The 22,443-nt window shown below is 41.0% G+C and overlaps 1 protein-coding gene across 1 annotated transcript in view; it reads left to right on the forward strand.

Moving 5' to 3' along the window:
* The window catches only part of ntng2b (netrin g2b), a 68,813-nt gene that overhangs the window by 9,491 nt on the left and 36,879 nt on the right, over window positions 1-22,443 (forward strand). Inside the window, exon 3 of the mRNA XM_028601460.1 lies at window positions 5,301-5,944. Within this exon, the coding sequence (XP_028457261.1) occupies window positions 5,301-5,944 (644 nt within the window). The remainder of the gene's footprint in view (window positions 1-5,300; window positions 5,945-22,443) is intronic.

The raw sequence follows: 22,443 nt of genomic DNA on the forward strand, positions 1-22,443 counted from the left end.
CCAGGAACAACAGCCTACTAATCCAGTCCCGTGTGTGTAAACGTGTGTCTGGAGGTCAGGGGATGGACTAATAATGGAGGGAACAGAAGCAGCGGGGCCGCTACAGTAGAGAGTACATTTCGATTAACAATAGCAAGTAAGAGTACCCTTCATCTAATTCTTATTACCTTTTCCGGTTGCGGTTGTTTATGAGCACTGTAGATTATCATCCTAAATGCGTTTGTGCCGACAGCGATTTCTATCTGAGTCAGTGCAAGGGAGATAATTGGGTTATCAGATAGAGGACAACGCTACTATGTCGTTCCAGTGAGGAGAGAGATAGATTATCTACGGGTTTCAGTATAGATACTGTTGTTTCACTGCTGTGTCTTCACATGCATCATGATCCTGTATAGTGTCTTTTGTGCCGTACAGCTTCCCTCAGCACCGGGCTCAGCGATTGCTTATGTTTGGAGTTTTCCCACTCTGCGTTGTCACCATAAATCAGATGATTTATAATCTTAGCCTTGCAGGCTAGTAACTTTTGCTTTTGTTATTACACCACTAGAGTGGGTTTGACTGACTGCTCACTTTCCCCTCGGTACAGTCCAATGGCTTTATTCAAAAGGCAGAACTGCTGCTTCTTTGCAATGGATGTGGAAAAAGTGAATGTCTGAAAAGAAGCAACGACACATGATCTTTGCTTGCACAGTACATCAATATTATGCTGTATTGCTTTCACGTTAGAGCTTACATCATACAGTAGAAAGTGTTGTTTAAAGTGATACTCCATCCACAGTCGTTTGAGTACTGAACAATCAGCCTTTGCAGGCTCACAAGGCTGCTGAAGAAAGTTTGGTCAGCTTGAATTGAATAAATTATAAATAAATTCACAACTTGCGTCTCAATCTTCATGCATGACTCTGTCAAACTCTTCCATGTACTACATCCATCAAGGATCCAACTACAAACTATTTACTGCCACCTTAAAAGCCTTCAGTGTTTGATTCTTCGAAAGATAGATTTTTGTCATTATGCCGTCTAATTCTACTGTGCTGAACTTAAAGCAGTTGAAGCATTGCATTCTATTTGTGTTACATCAATTTGTGTAATTCATGTGTCGGTGTAACTTCAGTATCTTCAATCATACCTATAATTTGATATATGCTTAAGTACAGTAGGTGAGTTAATGTCATGCCTCACTCTAATCAGAGTAAGGATGAATCCGCTTAAAACATTTGATTCTATATTTGATTAGGATTTTCGCCCATTAAGACGTGTCTTTCTGTAAAAAAAAAAAAAAAGAAAAAAACATCTGTAAAGTTTAATGTTAGATATGGTTTAGAAATCTCTAGACATCATCAAGGAAAAGGCACATTAATCAAGTGTATTATCAGGGTCAGGGTCTGTATTTATATTGAACTACTAAATATCAAACTTGGGAATTAAGAGAAAGATAAAAGTGAATTTAGGAACTTTTAAATAATAGCTTTTCATCAAATGTCTTAGGACTTTAAAATGCTGTTAAATTGTTGAGAGCTCCGGAGGTCACTTACATTGATTAGGACAGATGCTAAATGGCTGTATAACGGAGACACACTTCTACAAGCGGTTTTGAAATGATTGTAATATATATATGGTCATGTTGAATATGCAGTGTAATTCAGAATTCACTTTTAAAGGTGGTACACAAAATGTTTGTGTACCACCTCTTTTTTTCATTTTTTGGCCAATTTCCCAGTATTTATTTCCTATTTATTGTTCTCTATTTATATATCATTAAAATATTAGATGTTGTTGTTTATTAGGGCTGGGCGATATGACGATATACTGTATATCGACAAAACGATATAAAAATGTCTACCGTATATATTTTTCTATATTTTTTCTTTTCAAATAAGTAAAATGTAAGGGGCAGACGTAAAGTAAATTCTCATCTCTGATTGGCTGTTTGTGCTCTGTGCGTACATGTGATCAATTATGTGATGACTTGAGAGATGCTCTTAAAGCTATAGTGCGTAGTTTCTGCCGCCCCCAGGAGGAATTCTAAGTAATGACAACAACACTGTCTGCGCGTCCACATGATACAAGCCTTCAGTGATCGCACAGCACTCCCCACCCCTCCTCCACGCAGTTGCTAGTAGCCAAGGAGACACTGAGGATAAAAAAAACATGGACTCTTCAGAAGAGCTCACTATCTTTACTCGAGTTTCTACGCGGGAATGTCACCCGACTACACAATTTTCTAAACATAGCCATACTGAGGAATACAGAGAGAGTTTGGTGGAGCTGATAGTCTTAATTAGCTTTGTAGCAACTCATTTGGTAATGGCTTGAATGTAACGGACGTTTATTAATATCAAAAAGTTATGCACTACTGCAAGGCTTTAAAGGTTACTATTACTCTTTGCTGTAAGTAGGAGTGAGTCGCTTTAGAAATGTGTCCTTTTATTCACTTATTTTATTCCTAGGTTGGCTGTTTCGAGCATTATTGAGTGTAATCCGTAAAAAAGCCCAATCGCTCAACAAAGTCAGTGACACACCAAACTGACTAAAATTATTTGAATAGAGAAAAAGATTAAACTAGTCTGTAAACAGTATGAATTGTATGAAAGTTACTGTTATTCTTTTGTATATCGCATGTAGGTCAAATGTTAAAGCGGCAAATGTTTGCCGTCACTGGGGCTTTGTCTGCTTTGCCTTTTACTACTGCCTGTCATTTGTTCTTTGTCATATATTTAAATCGCTAAACAAATTATTGAAGTACATCTGCTTTATTCTGTAGTTGTTGGAAACAGAATTGCTATTACTATACATTACAAAACACAATTTCAAGATGAGCTGGTCACAGTCTTAGACACTACAATTAGAAGTTGTAATAACACCCGCAGAAAAAAAATAATAAAAGGAACCAAACAAAGAAGAAAGGGGAGGAGGCGGAGGTGGAAGAAAAAAGAAGGCTATTTTAAGACATACTCTGCACTCCATCAAGAGCGTGTTAAGAATGCAGTAACATTTAAGAAGACTATTGATATAATAAATAAAAAAAGTTTAACATCAACTATAACATTTAATCAGTTAGTGTAAAACAGGAGACAAAGAGTTGAGTGGAAACTTTACAGGCACCAGCAGCAAATTATTAACCTAAATATGATGGATTGTATTTAAAGCAGAAATTTGTTTAGGATTTTTTTTAAATTGTTTTAATTAAATAAATTAGTCAATACCACAACTGTGTAATGGCAATGATGAAAATGACAGCTTTGGGGCTTGGATTTTTCGAGCAACGCTACAAATGTGAAGTATAATGAAATAAGCCAGTGGCTGTGTGTGATAAAGTGAATATTTGGACAAATGATACAAATAATGACCCATTTGATACAATTAACGACAAAAAATAACCCCTTATCAGTCTAATTAACACATCCTGGGGGCACGACAAGTCTTCTGAATGTGATACAATCTAAACAGCTGCGTTTTGCAAATTAATGACTGTGAGGATCTCTGGGATTTCTCTGTGTAAATATTTGACTTCTGTGGCGATGTGGATGTCAGACAACTGGCTTACAACAGTAAGCTCCATCAATTTTACTGAACTGAAATGTCTGCAAATGTCTCAATATGACGAACCAGCAACTGAGGAATTAGGGATTCTGGGGAAAGTTATCTCAGGGGAAGGATTTACAATTTCACAAAGTTTGGTGAAAACTCTCAATAAAGGTCATGGGAGGTACGGGACCTGACATTTTTTTGTAACATGGAAATGTAGGAATCTGAATGAGCTGATAATAAATGTGTCTCAGTAGAAAAAGGACAATGAGAGGCCTGAGATCTCCGAACAGAGAGTGAAAGGCATTTCTTAGTGCAGGTAGAAAGAGGCTCTGTGTGAGGAGTGTGAGTAATCCCTTTGACTTCTCAGTTCTGTAGAGGGGCCGCGGCTTGAAAGTCTTGGCATCACTAGAAGAGGAGGATCAATTCTCTGGAGTTAAAAGTGCAGCAGCACTCTGCTGTCTATGCAAATACAGTGATGATGCACAATCCTCTTGACCTTCACACTTCCTGTTGTGTTGTTTGGCAAATTTACTTTTAAGCTCTCTGTCCCTCAGTGCCTTGGCAAGGAGCTGAAGGCACTCCTCATTTAGATCATATGAGGGGAACATCTATACTTTACCTGGAAGATTGGGAGGAGAAATTGTAATTCCTTTGCATAAGATACAGTACATTTCAGTTGCCTAAACTGTAGTCTATATTCATGACATTACACTTCCAGGATTGCGCTCGTTCTGCCGGAAATTCCACCGGATGTCCCGTTGCCTTCCACTTTCTTTGTGTTTTAATTTTAAACTCCAGTGGATTTATGAGGACTGTGGTTAACTGCTCCTCAGATCTCTGCAGGGTAAATCCAGACAGCTAGCTAGAGTATCTGTCCCATCTGAGTTTTCTGTTGTACGACTAAAGCAACCTTTGAACGTTCACACGTTCCACCATCCCGGATTGCTGTGCGGACTTGCCAGACCCTCCTACGCAGTGCTGTGGAGGATGGTCTGGCAATGCGAGACTACCTAAACTGCAAATAGAGCTAAACATTTTGCTGCAAGACATTTTGTTTTCTTATGAATTGAGACATTTTTTAGCATCAATTACATTTAGAAAAAGTCTGTGTAAAACTGGATTACCAAATGGGCAAAGCAGGCAACTGCCTCAGGGACCCCAAAGGCTCCATGTTCACTATGTGGCAATTCATTTGTAGTAATTTGATTAATTGCAATTTTTCAGTGGGGAAGTATGCACCATCAAAGCACATTATAAACTGAAATAATAAAAGCATGAACGCCCTTGTTATACCAGTTGATATACTGTATTTTGTTTATATAATACAGTGTTTGCTAAAATTACCACTAACAACCACAACAAGCAAAACTGTTGCCAGTTAATCTTCTGGCATTTGTTGGTTTCTGGGGTTCTGGGCAAAATATAATGAAACTGCCCTGTGTAGTCTGCTGTGTGCTCTGTACCTGATGGGTACTTAAAGGCAACACGACACATACACAATGTACAAAGAGTGGGAAAGTTAGGAGTTGAGGCCCGAGGCTTAACTTTGCCCAAGGGCCTCTTCGTAGGTTAATCCGTCACGGAGTCTGTGGCTTGTTTAGATGCTTGTTTATATATACATTTGACAAATAGACTAATTTGATATTTCAAAATGTTCAATTATTATTCTGTATATTATTTTATATATTCTTATATAGAGGCTGCTATCATTAGATTAATTCTCAAACCCTGACTGATGTATTACTGCTCTGTCTTCATCTCTCTTTTAGGAGAACCCATACCTGTGCAGTGACGAGTGTGATGCCTCGAACCCAGACTTGGCCCACCCTCCTCAGCTGATGCAGGACAAAGAACGCACAGGTCTCCTCACCTACTGGCAGACAGTGACATGGAGACGCCACCCAGAGCCCCTGCTGGCCAACATCACCATGTCCTGGAACAAGAGTCTGGAGCTCACAGACGACATCCTGATCACCTTTGAGTACGGCCGTCCTACTATCATGGTACTGGATAAGTCCATGGACCACGGACGCTCATGGCAGCCCTACCAGTTCTACGCTGACGACTGCATGGACGCCTTCAAAATGCCACCCAAACGCGTGAGTGACCTCTCACCAGCCAACGTCACGCGGGTCATCTGCACCGAGCAGTACTCGCGCTGGGTCGGCTCCAAGAGCGACAAGAATGTGAAGTTCGAGGTGCGAGCGCGCTTTGCTGTGTTTGCAGGACCACGGCTACAGAACATGGACAACCTGTACACTCGCATGGAAAGTATGAAGGGATTGAGGGACTTCTTCACCTTCACCAACCTTAGGATGAGGCTTCTCAGGCCCGCTCTCGGAGGCACGTATGTCCAGAGAGACAACCTGCTCAAGTACTTCTATGCCATCTCCAACATCGAGGTACCTGCCAGGTGAGGGTCAACGTTGACTTGATGAGGGATGCATGTGTACACTCCTTTTAACATAACAGAATTCACTTGGAGCAAAATGATTCACTGCAATACGATCTAAAATAGGATTTTTGTTTACATTTTTTATTACCAAACATTTACAAAAGGAGCTAATGAGAGCTATTTTATTGCGTTACATGAGAATTATGTTGTGTGAAAATCTCGCTGCAGCTTTAAGGGTTTAGCAACCAAAGACTTTAGGACCAATTCTCCCAATGTTACTGCTGCTACGACCCACGTCTACAACCCAACCAATCAGAATACGGCAAGAAATGATTCAGAATACACTGGCTGACAAACCATTATGTAAGTGCCCTTTTTAATAATGTTTACGAAAAACACACACACACACACACACACACACACACACACACACACACTATGACTAAAACAATAGAGCCAAAACAAAAAAGAAGTCTGTGGGACTGGAAGCTACATTTTCAGAACATAAAAGCAGTGCAGATGGGTGCTCTCAAATACCTTTTTCTATTGACGTCGTTATTGAAAACGTTCCCCAACTTAAGCTTATTCTGGGGCAAAGGTTAAAGGGATTTCACAGGGAAGTAGATTCAGTTAAAACTATTTACAGTTTCCAAGTGTCTTTTCAGAGCTTTGAGAGGCACAAACAAAATTCCATTGTATTAGGTCAGCAGCAGAAATCTCACTGATGAATATATGAAAACATCAGCAGATGAAACTGAAACTATCTGTAGGCTAACAGTTAGTACCACTAGGTATAAAAGGAGATTGTTTGTCATTTAAACATCTGAAATAATGCCTATTTAACACATAAAATACAAAACATTACCAGTTTTATCACATTGCCCAGCATTATTCATGTGTTCATCTGCTGAAATTGCACCAGCTAAAACAAATCGATAACAAAATATACATTTAGCAGATTTGAATCATAAAACAACCTGCATGTTGTTGAATGTCATGTAGAGAAAACCACCTGGTGATGAAGAAACCCTCTGGTCTGACACTCAGGCACACACTCTCGCACACAGCCTCTCTGATCTGAGGGCGTTGAAAATGACCCTCTCTCTCCCAACATGAATCCTGGTCTGCCTGTCACTGGTGAGGACAATGATTAATGACAGAAACATACGGCCTCTGTGGTCCAACGTAAACCGCCATCCACATTCTGCCAGCAGAGCCGGGAACCCTTACATGGCAACTTTGTGACAGTGAAGGATGCTCGGGCCGTCACCGCCTGCTTAGCATCAACAAGCCATCTCTCCTACCTTTCAGAATTATCATTCCAATCAATACGGGAGGCTGACATTTGAATGGTATTTAACATCCGCGTTGGGATGGCCTGGAATGGGAGGAAAGAGGTGTGAATTTGTGTGTGTGTGTGTTTGTGTGATAGGGGTGGTGGGTGAGAAGGGGAAAGTGAAAATGAGCGACCGTTTCAGACGGGCGTTGGCTGATGTTGGTGTATGTGCGTGTGGACTAGGTTAGGGGGGTTGTTTGATGAAGTCCTGAGTGAATGCTGACACAGCACGCACGCACAAACACACCCACACAACACACACACACACACAGCCCTCTGGCACTGCGGAAAGGGCCTGCAGGTATTGATCACAGCCACTTTTCAGGCTCAGCACAGCATGAGAGAGGGAGAGCTCGGCCCAATACCCTGGGGGTGAAACAGTCCATCACCACGCCAGAACCCCCACTACAACTAGCACATTTAATAATCAACCATGCTGGTTTTGAAAAATTTGTTTTTTGTATTTAGTAGTCCACAAGCGCACCACTTCTAAGAATTTACCATCCGTCTCGAATTCCCTGCTGCGCTGATTCCCTTGAAACACCCCCCTACACTGTAAAAATATCTCTTCATATTTATACTTCCAGAAAACTTTCTTAATTTCTCTCCTCACCCAGAGAGCAGGGCTGATGGCAGCTGGAGATAGTGTCAGTATGTGCTGGATCTGGTAACAGAGGACCCAAATTTAGCCCTGTGCAGATGACTGAGGCCAGTCCGTCTTCCGCCCTGGCCACCCACACCTCCCGTAACATAATCACTAATCAATAAGTTATTCTGGGCAGCCAGCAGGAGTATTAGGTGATAGTGGTGGGGGGTCTTCAACAGTACAGTACAATCAAGAGTGTCTGATGCTTACGGCTGGGAAATTGATTTTGGGGAGCGAGACGATTAGTCAATGTTCCCTGGACAAAAGGCTAAGCTTTTTCATCTCATCTCATCTGGCCTTAGTAACATATTGGGATTTCCAATGCTTAAAATTTGAATAATGAATATTCCACTCTGCTGGTGCTCCGTTGGGGACGGCGCACTGAAATAGGTTTTATATGATCAAGACCGAATGGCAGTGGACCGCAGGTCGCCACAGTAATGAGATACGCTGGTGTTATCGATGGAGAGAGGGTTGTAGTCACTTCCTGGCCGTATTGTATGTCCCCAAGCCTCTAGCTGTGGCTCTCTGGCTGATCCCAGTTAAAAGTAATTATTATTAGTTAACTCTTCTTAATGACCCGAGTTGAGCCTGGACGTAGGTAGCAAAACAAGCCCTTTTCCCATCAATCATGACAAAGTTATCTCTATGGGGTGTGTCTCTTTTATCTGACGCTGCATTGTCAGAGTGACTAGCCTGGCTTTAAAAAGCTGGCGCAGGTATGCGGGAAGCCAGGTACTCAGAGCTAAATAGTGCTGCTTTATCAATAAATACGTAACCTGATAGGCTATTAAGTGCAAACGCAGGGAAGCTAGGTTTGATAGGAGGGAGGTTGTAAATTTAGATTGGTGGACGCGTTGAAAACACACAGCAAACTGGATCTTAAGCAAGTTGTGAGAGGGCAGCCAGAAGTGGAGCAAGGATTTAAAAAAAAAAGGAGGTCATACAGAGGGAAAGGAGGTAAAGTCAAATTAGAAAGAGTGGATAGAAGATTATTATATGATTCAACATCACTCACTTTGTGTTGCAAAGTTCTCCCAAGGTTAACTGTAATGAGCTACAGTACAGACTACAATTTAAACTCTAAGCCAAGGTGTTTTTGGTTTGAAAGCCTTGGGCTTCATGCTCATTTTACAGGGTATATTCAACCCATAGATGTGGCCATTTCCATATCACAGATGGGCCATGTGAAAGCCATCTCCAACAATCAAAAGATAGAGTAGCAAAGCCTCAACTCTATCATCATTTACATCAGTGAAATCTTATTCACCGGGAAGCTTTACTCATAAGCGGAGCTCTCAAATTCCACCTCATTCATCGGTCCTCCGTCTCCCTATCCCTGTTCCCTCTGTCCCATTTGTCAGCCGCCCTGCTGGACTGTGGTGTGGACTATTGTAGCCTGTAGTCTGCATTATGGATTAGACGTGGGGTCATGGATTGGGCCTTTTTAATGAAATAAGCAGCAGGTCGTACGGTGGGTCTTTATAATGGAATAAAGGAAAGGCTGTAAGCTCAGGAAGAGCCAACTAAGTGGATTAGGGCCAAGACAGGGAGAAGGAGATGGAGCAGGATGAGGGGGAAGACAAAGTCTGCATCGTTTTTCTCTTCTGGCTGGTAATCGCTGCAGCATCAGGTCTTCTTCTCCCCGACTTCTCAATTTCATTTGATTGGCTGACGGGGGAGAATGACATTTAAGAGAAGCCAAGTATGCAGTCAGAGTGTCTCTTACTCCCCGACGTCAGTCGGCTGCGCAAGCAAAGCATACATTATAGCACTGTTGGGGTTGATGTCACTACCACTGATGATTTTTCTATTGAAGTCATAGTATGTTAAATGTTATTAAATTATATTCAAAAAAATAACCCAGTATTGGCATTTGAGGCAAACAATATTTTTAAAATATCATTGTAAGTATTGAGTTTTTGAATATTATCTTTTCCACTGGGCAAACGGTGAAGAAAGAGGAAACTTTTCTACCACAATTGGGAAACAATGATATAGCGAACCAGGGTAGCCGCAAAATAGGGCTTGTATGGATTCATTTATACTGTATGTACAGTGGTGCTTAGAGCTAAATGCTAACATGCTGATGCTAAGCAGGTATAAGGTTTAGCATGTTCACCATTTTAATTTAGTGTTAGGTGCAAGCTAATATTTGCTAATTAGCACCAAATGAAAAGTGCTGCTGAGACTGGTGGTCATACACCATAGCATTGCTCAAAAATAAATTTGGACCCGATGATGAAGCTAGAGAAGTTAAGAATTCACCAATTACAACTCATCCTGAAAGGAACATGAATTTCTGTATCAAATGTCATCACAATCTATCCAAAAACTCTTTTTTGTGCTAATCCACCGTGTAGATATTTCAGTCTGGACCTAAATGGTGGAACGACAGACCGTCCCTGGCACCCCTACAGCCGCTAGATTGGCTAAAAAGGTGGAAAGAGTATTAATAATATTACCATCACTATTACTACTACTACCAGCAGTACAAAGTACTAAAGTAAAAGTAAAAGTAAAGTAGTTCTGTGGTAATTAAAAGTCTTGCATAAAGACTTAATTATTTTCCAGTCGTGAAAATTAGTTAAGAGCAGACGTGCCAGAAAACAAGCCGTATATATGCTAATGATATTCGGAGTGTTTTTACATGGCCATGTGGTTTCATGCCTGCTGGACTCATTTATCTGTGTGTCTGTTTCTCCCAGTGCCATCCTGGCCCCCCCACTGACAGAGCTAATGTGCTGAGAGGTCTAAGCTCTCCATCTCCTCACAGACTGAAACAGACTGGCACAGAATACTTTACTGGTGTTCATTAACATGTTGCAAAGAGTAGAGGAAGGAGAGTTGAAGCAGTTATTTGCCACTTCTTTCATGTTTCTGTAGATGTTCTTATTCGTCTATAGTCATCATCATCATGTAGTTATCAAAACAATGATTTATTTCTGCATTTAGCAAAAAGAAAAAAAAAATTAAAGAAAAAAAAAAGCAAAGTTATGCAAATATTCAAGAAAATATTTCAGTAGGTCTCTGGAATTGTTCTGTTGCACATTTCGGTGCAATTTTTCCATGCTTTTTACACCTGGTGTTATGTGATCATGCTGTACTTGCTGTACACACATCTATCAGATTGGCTCTTTTTCATTACACTGCTCATGTTTGTTTTGTGGCTTGTTTATGTGTGCAGACTGTCTAGAAATCAGATCATAACATGAGCCTGAAAAGTCTGATACTTGATGTTGAGAATATGACATCAAAGCCACCAGAAAAGTACAAGATCGGGCCCCATTTGCACCCAATATTAACATTGGATCTGTATCTGGATACAGAATCTGGATTATGATCGACAGGGCTTTGCATTGAAATATTTAGCATTTGGTACGATATCTTTGGTTTGCTTGCATCGATTTTCAAGCCTTAATCTAAAAAAACTCTGACAATGAAGTTGAGTGCAATGCTAAATCAGTCGAGTACTCTTGTAACAGAACAGCGAGGAACAAAAGAGAAAACAGACCAGTTACAATATAAGGCTAAACGCTCCACTGAGCAACAACATTTTTAAATTGTAACAGCAACGTACTAATTTGAACTTGGAAATCCGTAACCCTGATTTGTGAGAGATGGACTTATTACAGTCTGTGGCCTGTTACAAAGGCTTATTGTTGTACTACAAGCATGAATGTGGATGACAGTGCAGAGAGTGAGAAATCTCTGTGGCCTCGAGGCTTGTCCATCATCTCCACCGGAGAACAAGGAAGAACAGATGCTTCTCCTCCAGTCTCCCTCCAGTCTTTTTGTGTCTTGGTTATCCATGACTTTGACTTTGGAGACTGTCACCACTATTTTTGAATTACACCAAAGTTTCCTTTTGTGTCCTTTGCAGAGTGAAGGTGAGAGGATGGTAGGTATAAGCCTGGATCAGGGGGAGAGGGAGAGAAATAAAAGAGGGAGGCAGATGATGGATTAACTCCTAGTTTCATGGGACTAGCTGGGGTGTGTGATTTTGTGATGAATGATGTGAGGTGTGTTGCTCTGTAAATATTATTCTCCAGTTCACACGGGCACCACAGAGGTGGTTGAAAACTTTCCCATCTATTCTGTTTCATGAGGAAACCGCTTTATACTCGAATACTGCCACCTTTTCCCTCATGAATGAAATATACGATTCGTGTTTGATGTGTGATGAGGTGTATGTTCTCGCTGAAGACAGGCAACTTTCATGCATGGTCCCACCCACCCTGTTCAGACTCCTCCCCGCTTAGCTCCTCTTCTTCCAAGGCAGCCGAGGCTCAGAAACAGATCACTTTTTAAATCATTCATGAACACTCCCCAGAAAAGAAAGGCATGCAGAAAGCTGAGGGACCGCAATGAGGAATGTGTCATTGTTCCTCTCATATGCGATGATTTATGACGCAATGGTTCTAACTGATTTGATAATCACAGTTTATTTCCCCTCAGAAGGGAAGAAAGTTAAAGTCAGCGATTTTGCCTGTTTTCCTTTCATTCCACGTCTTTTATTTAACAGATGAACGTCTTTTTTTTTTCATCCCCTCCCTCTTCAATAGATTCTCATTTCTTTCTTCCTCCACCTTCCCACCCCTCCTCTTACTCATCCCATAAATATCCTTTTAAATTCACAAATACAATAAAGAATTCTCCCCAGTAGCGCCTGCACTGTGCCTTACCCAGCATCTGGTGAGAGGGGAATCTCTTGATACCGCAAGCATGCTTTAAAGCTGAAAAGCATGCTGGGAATTGTAAGTGGGAGAACATGAGGTAGAGGGAGGGTGTCCTTGGAAAGACGGTTTGTTCTCAGTCAGCCACATTAATTAGCATAGCATTATTACAGGCATGGTGTATTCAAAAACACACAGTCTTGACTGTCGCTGTCATTACAAGCATGTAGATGGGCACGGATAAACAACTCATCAATGTGAGAGATGGAAAATCAGTTTGTCAATGAGAAACAGACAGGCTCATACTGAGATCAGTCAGTTTTTGTTGTCAGAGACTTTCACTTTTACCACCCATGGTGGGCAGTAGAAGGACGGGAGTCTGCAAGTTTTCAGTCCAGCTTAACAAGACAGCAGGTGAACATTGTTTAGTTTAGAAACACTTTCAAGTAAGACACTAAATTGTTCTAACTACATAATGAGTTTGGAACAAAACAGAAACTTTCAAAAAATGAATAACTTAAAAGTAGACAACAACTTTCAAAAGGACTATATAGTTGAGAATCATCACTTGATCACTTGTGGACTGACTGAAATGCACTATGCTACTGTAATTGACAGTCTAAACTCAAGGAAGTCCAACAACTTGCTTGTTCCGGAGCTTTTGATTGCATCACAAGGTCTTCATCAGTGGGTGGAGTTTGCTCACTTCTTATTAAACCTCTCGATATTGCTGTCGTAAAAGTTGAGCTTCATCTGCTGATGAAGACTGCGTGGTGTAGTCGAAAACCCTGTAATAAGCAGTCAAATGGAGCTAGGGTTGAGATTGTTTTGTTAGTTTCTGGTTTTACAAGCTCAAGAATGAAATGTCAGGGTTAAACTATGATAATGAACCAGTATGATAATGATTAGTTTCTGTGGATCTACTTGCTGACAATTTTTCTCAATTAATCATTATTAACTCTTAATGCTAATTTGCAAACAACCAATAAGTAATCATTACTTCCTCATTATGTACATTTAAGATGCTACTGTTGTGGCTAGGCATGGGCCAGTTACAGGTTTCAAGGTATATCGCGGTTTGAAAAAGTCAAGGTTTTCAAAACCATAAGATGTTTTTTTATGAGTGGTCAAAGACAGAAAGTGCAGAAAGTTTAGTGATCTGTCTCCCTGCCAGTGTGCAGTGTGTTTAAAAAGAAAATACATTGTGTTGAATGAAAAAAAACAACAAGAAGCTGTAATTGCAATACCTCAATACCGTGATATTTTTGCTGAAGGTTATCATACCGTCAGAATCATACACCGGCCCATGCCTAGTTGTGGCCCCCAGGAAATTGATCCAACACCATGACAACCTTAGCTAAATTACTTTGTTACCTTATTGAATTTTGTTTTAATGAAGCAGCAATCTAATACTAAATCTCTAATAAAAAGCTTTTCCTCGATTAGATTTAAACCTTCCACAACAGAGTGTAGTTGGCAGGAAACTAAATGCTAAAATAAAAATGCTTTTTACGACAACCGTAAAAAGACTGGGAGAGACGACTACTGCTTTGGGTTGTATTTACAGCTGAAACGATTAAGTCATTTAATTCATTAGTCGACAGTCTGTTGTTAATCATAATTTTTTCTGAGCAAAAACGGCAAATATTCCCTTGTTCCATCTTCTCAATTGTGAGGATTTGCTTAGTCTTACTTGATAGTAAACTGGTTTGATCAGTATTTTTTACTTCTTTTTGACATTTTATACATTAAACAATTCATTGATGAATCGAGAAAATAACCAGGGGTATCATTTATAAAGGTGGCGTACACACAAAACATGTTATTTGCGTTTGTACTGAGTGATACTTGTTCCATAAAATCCAGCTCAAATCTGAAATAAAAATGCGTTCTTACTATTTAATCGGCGCTGTCTCACTGTCTCACCTTGTCCGCTATGGAGCGCAGGAGGAGGAGACTGCATGGAATACAGGATAGCATCAAATACCCTAGGATTAGATAACGGCAGAACACAGTGTAGCCTAAATAACTAACATCGGTCTTTAATACTGTGCATATATCATCAAATGTCAAAGTCTGGAAATACTGCCGTTAAGCTCTCGTGCAATCGTTACACTTAATGTCCTCGCTAATGGTCAGAACTTTAATACTGTTTGTGACAAAACCTGCTTGAAGAAAAGTGTGTTTTCCTATTAGACTTTTGTTTTTAAATTGTTTCTCTGGGTGGGGGATAACACTAGTTGATGCTGTGATGTTAGCAAGGTGTTAACAATCACAAATTGTTGTAAACATATAAATTCTGCGGTGACCACGTGCGTAATGCTGCATGATGGCACTGCTTACCCTGCAGGAGGACTACGCCAATGGAAGAATCAGGAGAAAAAGAGACTTCAGGGATCATGACGATGACTGACTAATATGCCGATTTAAATTGCTTAAAGCTGTGCTTTTGGATCTATGTACTGAATTGGGTCCAGTAGAGAGGGCAACGCGCCGGAACCGTGCCATCCCGATCCAAATACAAGTCCTCGTCACTCTGGGGGGAACCGGCTGTTTCCAGAGGGAAATGGCATGCAGCCAAGTGTTTTTTTATTAATATTATATATAATCATTTATCACTAAGGCTTGTTTGGATATAATATATAGTTCTGTTAAATCTAGGTCTGGTATATCGAAGCTGTCCCAGGGTGCCGTAATGCCTGCCATTTTGGACGGTATTATTAATATAGGTAGTCTATGGATCAGGTTTCCCTACACTGTGCGAAAACAGGCTGAAATTATAATTCAATTTGCAGCAATTCCTCAACGTCTGAGAAGTTTTTTGCTTTTTCCCCGCCAGTAGTCATGATTTAGCGTAATGAAAGAATAAGTGCCAGGGTCATTAACATACTGATCAGCATTCATGCATTGACTATTTATGGTTAAAAATGGGCGTGTACAGGGCAGGATAAGAGGCTGATTCGCGTACGCACACTTGTGGGTAATCTGTGACTTATAAAGGGAACATTGTTTACAGGTGTGCATACGCACAGTTTTATAAATCAGATTTTTTTTTGGTGTACGTACACTTTTAGTAAGGATCCTACACACAGTTTTATAAATGAGACCCCAGATATAGTAGATAATGAAAATAATCAGTTGGAGTGGAAGCCGTAATTTGATTTTCAATCATGGGGTCAACTTGACACTGCATCACTATTAACGTTCTCATGCATTTGAACTGAAGTGTAATTGATCAGTGAATTGCTGTAGTAGTGCAGTTCTTGGCCCCAAATGGCACGTTTGAATACTTTATTACCCATCAGTTCATATGCTGGCCACTAACCACATTTTGAAAAAAATATTTGTCCTTCAGTAACTACAGCTTCATATTAAATCTGCACAAACCAGAGGTCATTTCATTAAATACTAAATAACGCTGGGCTTTTGTTACACAAGACTGTCATTACGTGTTCAGTTCAGATATTAATACAATTTCTAAGTAATTCATTTATGTAGAGATTTTAAGCAAAATATTATTATTACTGAATAAGCGAAGCAGTTTCTGCTACAGCTCAGAGCACTGGTAAACATTGTACTCTCTTTTTTTTTTGCACAAAGACCCTCAAGTTTTAGTCCTCGTACTAATTGTCTTGCTAACTGCACTGGTGTGTTTTGAAGCTCTCCTTTCCTCCTTCCCCCTTCTCCTCCTCACCTCCTCTGGCCCGCGGCTCGGGCGACTCTCTTCTCTCTATGACTAATGATGTTCTTTCAGTCTCAAGGTTTTAGCAGGATAATTATATTAACCCCTGTCCTCTGGCTGATCCCAGCTCAGCTCATCTTCCCCAGGCATCCTTCCCTCCATGGTCACACCGGAATTAGACACTAATACACACATGGCTATACATGAACACATGTTATGTGTGTTTTGTGTATGTGTGTTTTGGTGACTTTTAGGAGGTGACTTTTTGCAAATCAGTTCGTCATTTAAATGAGAGGACATGCGGCTAAGACAACGAGAGAAAGTATATAAAGTAATTGTATTTGTGTGGAAAATTAGGTGCATGGGTGAAGATGGGTGAGGGCCTGCAGGTTTGGGTTTGTGTGTATTGGCGCGCTAATTTATAACAACATGTCTTAACAGGGGTTCAAAAGGGTGTCTCTAAAGTTTGTGTGGCGGGCATATTGTCTCAGAGAGAAGTTTTTCATTCTGATATATGTACACACACACACACACACACACACACACACACAAACAGACAAAGATCCATATCGCCCCTGGGGGGTCTGAAGACTCTGTGGGGGACTGCACAACAGGAAGAACCTCCCACCAAACCCCATGTTGTCCCGGAGTTTCTGTCTCTTCATCACTTTTTCATTCCTCCCGTTGCCTTCCAAATCCCTTGACTTCTTCTTCCTCGTTCATATCTTAAATAAGAGGATGTATAATAACGCCCCTTCCCCCACCCCCCTCCAACTCGTGCCCAATTTCCTCTCTCCCCAGGTGTTACTCTTTGCTGTAGTGTTCATTAAAACACATTCAGCAGCAGTAAGGACTCTGCAGGGAGGTTACACTCTAATATCCAGCGCTGTTACACAGTGATCTCAGGACGATCGGAGCCGGCTGGAGCGAGGGCAAACTCTCTTCAGTGGAAGAAGCCTTAAGATGCAGTGACATGGCTGCTTCAGGAAGAACGGCGTCAGCCATTCCGCATCATTCATGCTGCATCATGCTGCATGAATATAACAATGCTGGCGTGCAGAGTCCTAAATTACCACCCGCCAAGTGCCAAATGCCAGTAAAATGTGTCTTGTGTAGATGAATTAATAAGGGTCACCCACCACAGTGGTCAGTCAGTTTTGACAGTGCATCTATTCATAGGTGAAAATAACATTCTGCATATGTTATTTATAGGACACTGGCTTTTTATTAGTGTCATGTCGAGACAAGTAGAGATAACTAGGTGAAATTGCTGATGTACACAGTATTTCACTTATGTCTGCATACTAAGCAGAGGTCCATGAGATTGAAAGCATTGCACATTTATAATACTCTGAGACAGATTTTTACAACTCTAGAAAGTTATCATATCATAGCAATTATTTAAACTTTTGTTGTGACAGTCAAAGTAAACAGTGGAAATATCTATCAGGAATGTGTGCGCTTGCAAGTATTTGATTGGCCAGCATCTTGCGGGATGATGTCACTGACACTATTGTGGTTTTTGCAGTGAATAAACAGTCTGTTTTTTACTTACTGATATAATTATCAAAGGAACCCCCAAACTTGATTCATTTTCAGTATGAGACAGATGAGGAGTACCTAATCTTACAGGAAACCATATCGCTGAGCCACTTCTTTAAACAAGGGTTACACCAATTGTTTAAGAGAGTGAGAAAGTTATTTAAAAACTGTGTCTTATCCTCATACACAAGTATCACTGGAAACAGCCGGGGTGATAAAACCCTTTGAAAGCTGCATATTAATTACCCCTGCATTTTGAAAGGCCAGCAAAAACGGTACGTTTTACACAGCTGGCATGTAACCCACACCTGAATTGTTCCAGTATCTCTCGGTCTCTCTCACAAGCGTGCGCACACGCACACTGTCTCTGCTGTGCTCAAGAGAATGGTCCTCTGAGGTCTGGACTGGAGAAGAGGATGTGCCCAGGCTCCATTATTTAGATATCTGGTCCTGTGCATACAGTAAATACTTCAGAGAGCAGGTAGCTTAAAGTGGGCCTAACTCTGCCTGCTGCTCTTTACATGACCACAACCAACCAATCAGAGAGAAGCTCTCAGGACTGGGCATGCACGCAATAGTCATTTACTGTATCCTCTGTAAATAATTTACTGGTATGCTTAGTAACACACAATATCTCTCTCTCCATCCATCCCTCTATCTAGCCCATCACAAACATAAAAGACACACTTTTGAGAGCAAACTGTGCTAATATAATTAATCATCCCACATAAACACCAGGGAAGTCACACATCCCCATACACTGCATAGTAGACAAACACACACACACACACATTACAAACACACACAGGGTGTGGATTGCAAAGACAATCAAGGTCATCCCTGTTCTTTGAATTATTTAAGATGTCTTTTTGCTGGACAATTTTACTTAAAAGCATCCAGTGACCCTCTGAACTTTGAACATATATAGTTATTGCATGTGTGTGTGTGTGTGTGTGTGTGTGTGTGTGTGTGTGTGTGTGTGTTGTGGAGACACCAAACACCCTTTGGCTGCCTTAGATGCTCCAGTAGATAAGTGTTTTCTCCCTCAGATTATGGGATATGCTACAAAAAAAGATAGAAAACTGAGAAACTAGAAAGAGATGGAGGGGGAGTGAATGACATGAAAGGCAGAAAATGTATCCAACATCTGTGGTCTTTTGCAGTCAATAACTTTCATTAGATAATGACAGATAATGGGTGGAATGATTCTTTTATAAAATGCCAACAGTTCTGTTATTAATGAGTGAAAGGGGTTGATAGAAACGTGTAAAAGAACAATTGTTGAGGCGCGATGTAATCCCTGCTTACCACATGATTGCAGGGGAGGTCAGTTATACTGTAGATTACCAGTTTAGTGTAGAGGAAGAGAGAAGGAGCACATCTGTGAGAGAGACAAAGGATTGATGGTGGAGAGGGGGGGAAAAAAGTGAGGTGAGAGGGAACGTTTGTAGAGACTCATGCTGCTCCGCTGCTACGGGAGGCTGCACTCGAGGAAAATCGATCCTCTCCCTTCAGAGAAAGAAAAATTTATGAAGCTAGAACATAAACGCAGTCATGTCCAATTAGCTGCTCTGAATTTACGAGGCAAGGCGAGGGAGGAAGTGGGAGGGGACGTGGTGATAAAGACTTCAGCAGAAGCCAATAAGGCGTGCTGCTGATCAATGATCCCAGCTTCACGCAACACCCACTCCTCGCTCGGTCGCTTCCCGCTGCGCTCAGGAAACTGTGTCGGAGGGCTCTGCTTTTCTGCCAAACAGATTTGTATTTATTATTATTTATATAATGTATATTTATGTATATATTATATTATTTATTATTTAGATACTGGGCACAAGATGTCTCCTACTTCACTGTAATGTCCATTCTAAGTGCATGTGTACTGAGGGTTTCAAGTTTCCACATCACACTTGTGTAAGTTGCATACTGGACTCCCTTTCAAACTAATTGAGATGTGACAAAAAAAAAAAAAAAAAAGAAGCCTTCTAGAGTTTCTCAACATACATGTAAATCATTCTGCACGGTGAGGGTCAAACATCCAAGTGAAGTAACAATAAGCAAAACAAGTCTTTTAATGGATTCAAAAATGAAATTGAAGAAAGAGGTTTCCAAAGTACAACCTCGAATCTTACAACACGAAATAAAACAAGTCTGTCTATCAAAAATCCAATATTATACGCTTCACAAATGTGGGGATAAACTGTAGAGCTATTGTGTTTGTATTATATTGTCATTTCATGTTCATTTCCCTGCTATTTTATTTATCCCCTGCATTTGCACATGTACCTCCATGTCATCAGTCAGGTTGGGTGTTAAGTCTTTCTCTCGCTCTCTAACAAAAGAACCGACTCTCATTGCCCATTACGCTCTCACTCTACTATTACTCCAGCAGGTTGTGTAGCCTATTGTGTATTTTGTGGTATCAAGGGAGGAGGTTGTTGCGAAAAGCGAGTGGGCCTTCTCAGTGACGGCTGATCGAACACAGAGTAGAAGAGGGAGATCTCCAGCTGGGTCAGAGCCGCATCGATGCGGCCTGTCATCACAGGTTACAGCACGTCAATGCAGACCCTCCTCCTGCTCCTCCTCAGAGTCTCAGCACTGTAGTCGGGGAGGCAGGCAGACTGTCAGGGCTTTGACACAACTGCCCTTCTCCCTGCTGCTCAGACCCCCGCATCGTCTGTACCCCCCAATTTTCTTTCAAACACATGTCCACAACCCAATTTACCCAATGCGCTCCTCAGTGAGCACTGGTGCAACGGGCAATAGCAAAAGAGCTAAGAGCTGGGGTGGTGATGGCGCAGTGGATATGACACATGCCTTTGGTGACCTTTTTTAATATATGTGACCTCTGACATATATAGCAATTGTAAGTCGCTTTGGATAAAAGCGTAAATGACATGTAATGTAAAAGCTAAAGGGGTAAGGCTGCATAGACAGACAGAATGGGAAAGAAGGAAAGAGATGGAGGATACAATGGGAGATCAAAGAGGAAGAGTGAAAGGAAAGACTGGAACAGTCACAGTGGATGGAATTTGTATGTGTGTATGTAGAATTATTATTTTTTTTTTGTTTTAAATACAGTGGGAGGAGAGTGCAAAACCGAAAATAAGAGAGCATGACTGACAGCTGTGTCCCTGGAGAGAAATAAGAGGGATCGGAGTCGACTACAGTAAAGAGACAGATAAAGCCCCATTAACTGCTGCTTCCAGCTGCTTTCTCAGGCTCCGCCACCACATGACTCCCCCTTGATGTTTGTTTATCTTTCCTATTATTTATTCCTCTAATTGCTGTGTCGTTGCTGTCTAAAACCGGCAGTCCTCGCATCATTTAAAACACAGGGCCGACGTGACTTCACAGAAACGGACTGAAAGGAGAAAGGACAGAGAAACACAGACAGGCTGACAACTGTATGTCTATTAGATAATTACAGATCATTGGTTAGATGCAAAACATAGTGTGAGCATGCAGATATTTAGATAATGCATTACACGTGTAATCCTGTCTCCAAGGAATTACGTTTGTATCCTACTAAATGGTTTCGCCTTATATATGTTTTGGAGGAAACACAATTGCTGACTTCTTGTACCACACAGACATCCCAGGGAGGTGGTCGGGGTACAGAGATCATCAGAGAACGGGTTTAGATTGCTGCATGGTTTGGTTTAGGGTTCCATAAACACTTATAAGGAAAGACCATGGTTTTGGTTGAATAACAACCATAAAAATGTTAATCATGCAGTAGATGCCACAAGTGAATATTGTTTTGCAAGAGCAGATATTGTAGAAAAACCAAATTGCATACGATGTTTGAGAACGTTCTGCAGTGACCTCCTTCCTCTGCAGACTTTGTGGCTCTATAATAACGTCACCCGACTTTGACTTTGCTCCGGACAAGTCATAATTCTTGAGACTGCTGGAGGGCTTTGTCACTTCAACACAAACATAAGTTGTTTTTGCCCATTTGCTGAAACCATTTTTCCTTGGAGGACAGTCTCCAACAGACTGATTAACAGAAGTATTGACCCAGAATTACACCAGCTAATTAAAACACCACCTTGTGTGTGTGATTTCTAATGTAGACTTGAATACATTTGAATCACTTACTTCCTTCTGTTCTTAGACTCCCTTTCTCACCCAGCTTTCTCTTGCCCTTCTTTGTCTTTTCCTCCACTCACCTTCTCTAATTTCATCTCTCCTCCCTCCCTCTCTCTCTCTCTAAGTAAATAGACAGGGTTGTGATGGATCCAGCTGTCCCGTCTTAACTTCCTTCAGCTCAGAGCTGCTACTCCCACTTTGATGACTTTGCAGTGAAGGCAGACATCTTGCACATTAACATATGATTGTGCCCATGTATTATTTGTGTGTGGAGGGACCAAAGAACGGGGATCGGGAGAAATCCCAGTGCAAGCTGTCATCCGAAAGAGAGAGAGTTAAAGAGACACGGCACTTGAAAAGTCGTCAGTGTCACACCATTCATGCGGAAGGAGTGCAAGGCTCGAAGTACTGCTGGTCGTCCTGGGCTGTACTATGTGGCAGGAGTCAGAAAAGCGGGTCAAGGGGATGGAGTGTCCACAAAGTTTCAACCTACACCTCGCTTTAATGATTACGTTAGTTGAGATTTAGTTGATAGTCGAGACG

The sequence above is a fragment of the Perca flavescens genome, chromosome 16 (genome assembly GCF_004354835.1).
Source record: "Perca flavescens isolate YP-PL-M2 chromosome 16, PFLA_1.0, whole genome shotgun sequence".
Lineage (NCBI taxonomy): Eukaryota > Metazoa > Chordata > Actinopteri > Perciformes > Percidae > Perca > Perca flavescens.